Genomic DNA, 4602 nt, shown 5'->3' with positions numbered 1-4602 from the left:
ATCGCAATTGGTACACAAGCTCTACGCAATTGGGACAAATATAATAAAGCTGAAATAGTATGATATGTTACAAAGAATGCCAGAGGAACGGTGTCCCAAAATATTGTTTCACTATAGTCCGACGGGAGGCGGAAAAGACCCCAGAAAAAGAGGTTGAATGGTCTGGAGGAGAGCATGGCTGCTAAAGGAATAAAAGAAGACTGGTATGATTGGATGAAATGACAAGACCTTTTAGGGACGATTAAAGACTAAATTTTATACATAGATACGTTCAATAAAAAAGATTAAAAATTAGAGCATTTATCTAGAAAAGGAGAAAGATATCTAACATCTACTGGCTAGGAAAATATGACTGTCATGAAAAAACACTGAGTGGCACTAAAAAGATGGGTGCTAAAGGAGAGGTTTGAATTATTACTTTTCTAAGTATATTTGGATTTTTTCACTAAGTTTCTTCAACTTTCTCTTCTTCTTCTAGATCATATTTAGTATCATATGTAAGGATTATAAGTACATTTTTAAAATTTTATTTAATGCCAAGCTTTTTTGGGGGGGATAAAAGCATCCCACTATTCATCCCAATAAATTAAAAAATACAGATATGAACATGTTTTCTCATTTTACGAAATATTTTATAAATAACCTAAGCATTATCCAATAAAGTTAGTAGGTAATAAATCTGTATTTGTTACTTAAGGATTACAAGCTAAAAACAATTGAATAGAAAAATAAGAAAATTATCTCCGACAACAAAATTAATACTTCAAAGCATTTATTATAATATAGAAAGGTCAAAAGAAATTGAAAGTCTGTGATGATAAGAAACTTTTAACGTATTTTCATAAAGGAATCAAACATTTTTTATCAAATTTGTGATATGATATCATATTTAATCTGAATTACAACCAACAAAAAGCAATAATCGATAGACCTGACATTTCCACAATCATGAAATGACACATCTCACTTATAAAACCATTCCACTACTTTAATCGTGTAAAATAATAAGTATTTCCTTTTTCTTATAAGTTCCAAATTCCTATCAAATATTAAAAATCATTACTCCTTACAGATGCTCTGGATGACGGATTCTCTTGCCCTGAAGGAGACGTGTTAGGACATAACGGCAGGACCCTGCCTCATCCAACCTTCCCACACCCCGACGACTGCCAGAAATTCTACATCTGCAGAAACGGAGTAACACCCCAGCACGGTTCTTGCTCGGCTGGACAGGTCTACAATGAGGAGACCTTCATGTGTGACGAACCAGAAAATGTTCCTGGATGGTAAATTATAAAATTCCTTAATAGAATATATTCAAGGCTAATTTTAATGTTAGTTTCGGACTGTCGGTTGCTAAAGAGAGATAAGAAACTATTATAAGATAATATTAGCCAAACAATAATTAAATGGATCAATAACTACAAAATCAATTACTGACTAAAAATCACAATTTTTTTTAAACAATATATTACAATAATAGCATTATAAAAAAACATAATAGTATGGTATCCAAAAAATGATCATTAGTTGTTTTTTAAAACAGCTTTTACGTACTGTAATTTTATTTAAAACACATATTATCGCTTAAGCTCTGATACTCCCTAATTCCAAAAAAATCTTAATACTATCCAAAAGAATTAAAATTAACTGTTCATTCTTGAAGCATTTCAAAATTTTCTCGTAGTTAGAATAAATCTATATCGGGTATCCGCACAAGGAAGGATCCATGGTTTCGAAAACAATTGAAGGTTGCATGGGTAGATCCCACAAGTAAAAAATTTCTAAAAATGAGTTATAGTTATTATTATATATTGTTGTATATGTTGTATGAGCTCATCCTAACAAATCTAGAAAAAAAAATTGTTTCCACCAGCAATGTAAAAGTATACTTGTGGGGTGCATTCCTTGATGTTTTGGTTCTAAATCAAAAATTATTTGTATTCTATCCTGTTTTCAAATGTTGGCCATTTATCTTTAAGATTATTAAGAAGAGTCATTTTCAGAATTCACTCACATGTGGGGTTTTCTAAATTGCACATCACTATATTGTCCTAGTAAGACAAATTACATTGGATTGTCCATTCAAGTAGACTGCATTCTGTTTAGCACATTCCAGCCTACAAATCAGATTCCGTTTTATCTACCTAATCTATTACTTACTATTCATGCATAACATTTTACTAATGTTATAAAAAGAAAATAAACAAAATTAGAATTGCGCTGGGTAATTTTATCAAAAAAAAATTTCAGCCCCAGTATTTTTCATATTGAAACAGTTACTTTATACAAAATATCAGTGATGGTAACTTACTCTTGAAAAGATATGCCCTCATTTTTTTAAAAAGTTTTTCAAATTTTCCCTCTTCAATTTCACTGTTGTAGAACTATTCAAAAAATTTTTAATTCAGCAATAAAAGATTTCTAAATGTTCAAGCTCTGGTATAAGTTTTAACTGTTAGATTTATCTCTTAAGTAGTTCTTAGGAAATCTAATTATTATGAAAATATGCTACGTTTACACATTGCAATATCTCTTAAAGTTAAACTTCAAACTCCGTTATAAATTCCAAATTTCAAATTAAACTCTTAGTAGGTATAAAAATAGTTAACTAGAGCAAAGAAATAAAAAGTCTATGTTTCTTTTTATAGTTAAAAATTTTAAAATTCAACTTACAAAAGATCTCAGAGGCATCAATATGTATTATAAATTTATAATTTTCGGTTGAACTGATAGAGACCTTTTATGTAATACAATTTTTAATATCCCTCCAATAGGTCTCTATCTACTGAAACTTTTGTTCATGGAACATCAATTAAAACTGTAAGAATAGTTTTATTATAAAAATAACTTCTATTTTTTATACTTACTTAGGGTTTAATATAATGTTTGAAATTTATAATGGAGTTCTATACTATGGAGTCTTTTATGTTCTTAGATAAAAAATCAAAAGAGATATTGCAGCTAAAACATTAACATGCTTTGCAATAATTAACAATTTTTTATAACTCATTACAGTTGAATTTACAATTTATAATTAATTTTGGTGACTTCAAGACCTATAATGTATTCGATTTTTAATTTTTTAACTGGTTTTCTAACAGATATATTGCAACTAACGTATTAGCATAATTTACAACTAAAATATTAACATAATTTTGCTACAATTTACATTTATTCAGACATACCTAGAAGTTAATTTAAAAGCTGAAATTTCTTAGAGAAGTTTGATCCTTATATATACTTATAATGTACTGAATTCCCAGATTTTAAACTAGTTTCCTAAGAGTGATATTGGAACTGATAAATTTGAAAAATTATAAAAAAAAATAAAAAATTACGGGGCTGAGAAGCGGTTAGAATGTATAAATTACTCAGCGCAGTCTAAATTTTGAAATTATTGGTGCCTACAGATTATTTAAAAAACATTATGAACATTATGAAGATATGTCATTTTTTCTTTATTTTCCTAGAAAAGTGGTTTTCTTGGTTCTAGGGTTTTTACTAGTGACCACTCAATTGTTTTTAACAAATTATCATACTTATTTAGGATATTAAAGAAAAAAATTATACTTATGATTATTAATTAATTAGATTAGTAATGTTTTAATAATATTACATTGCCATAAAACGTGTTTTAACAACTTCTGATGTTGTTTACAGTGAGAACTGGTTCAAGGATGAGGAGAAAAGGAAACCTTAAGAGATTTACACCGTAAAAGAAGACATCGTCCTTCCAAGCTGGCTCATTATAAATTTTGCAACTGCTCCTTTTTCAACAGAGGGTAGCAACTCAAAGACTCATCTTGTGATCGAACATTGATCAAAATGTTAATTGCCAAAATTGCATAGTTATTGTTAGACTTAATTTATAATACTTCCTTAAGTTATTCATAAAAGTGTAACTATGTGTTGATATAAGTAATTGTTGTGGTATGTGAAAGAACACTGAAGGTAAATACATCGGACTGTTACTCGTTGTGGTTGCTTATATTATATAAACATTTTATAATTTTACAAATAAATAAGTAAAATTTTAAAGATTTTCATATAATTTTATATAAAAAATACTAAAATGTCTATAATCCCTAACATAACTGCATCAACATCAATCTGAAAATATTAATTTACAAACTTCTAAAAGTTCATTAATTCATTAATAGAGCAAACTCATGAGAATCAATTAAATCCAAAAAAGTGACAATTGATATTTTTGTAAAATTCCTTTTTTTAAGCTACATTGATAATTTTTACAAGCATTTTCATTTCGAAACAAACGTCCAGGGCACAGCGTTCCTCTATATGACAGTTTTATGAAGATATATTCTAAGGATTTTTCTGCGAATTAAAAGTTTTTGTGGAAATTATCAATCCTCTCTCAATACGAAATTTCACAAAAATATCAGTCATTCCTTATTACACATTTGGGCCCAACAGAGCATTTTATCCTTATCAATCATATGATATTAATTATAATTATATTAATATAATAAAAGTATAAAAAATCTTATTAAAAAAAAAAGTATAGTATAAGCAAACAAATGTGAAGAAAAAAAAGAAAATTCAATTATTAATAATATTAGATTCTATACTACGGTTAAT

General features: G+C 27.9%; 1 protein-coding gene across 1 annotated transcript; it reads left to right on the top strand.

Annotated features, from left to right (window-relative positions):
* Positions 1-1072: 1072 nt before the first annotated feature.
* LOC106689848 (protein obstructor-E) lies at positions 1073-3980 on the top strand (the record flags this gene model as incomplete). The annotated part of the gene is given in 2 exon segments (XM_067052808.1): positions 1073-1286; positions 3664-3980. Coding segments are annotated over 2 exon segments (254 nt in total), but the record flags the coding sequence as incomplete, so codon positions are not given.
* Between the last annotated feature and the right edge of the window lie 622 nt (positions 3981-4602).

This window comes from Halyomorpha halys, unplaced genomic scaffold (assembly GCF_000696795.3).
Source record: "Halyomorpha halys isolate HHAL.00 unplaced genomic scaffold, Hhal_1.1 Scaffold1496.1, whole genome shotgun sequence".
In the NCBI taxonomy this organism is placed as follows: Eukaryota; Metazoa; Arthropoda; class Insecta; order Hemiptera; family Pentatomidae; genus Halyomorpha; species Halyomorpha halys.
This window is presented reverse-complemented; position numbering and strand designations above follow the sequence as displayed.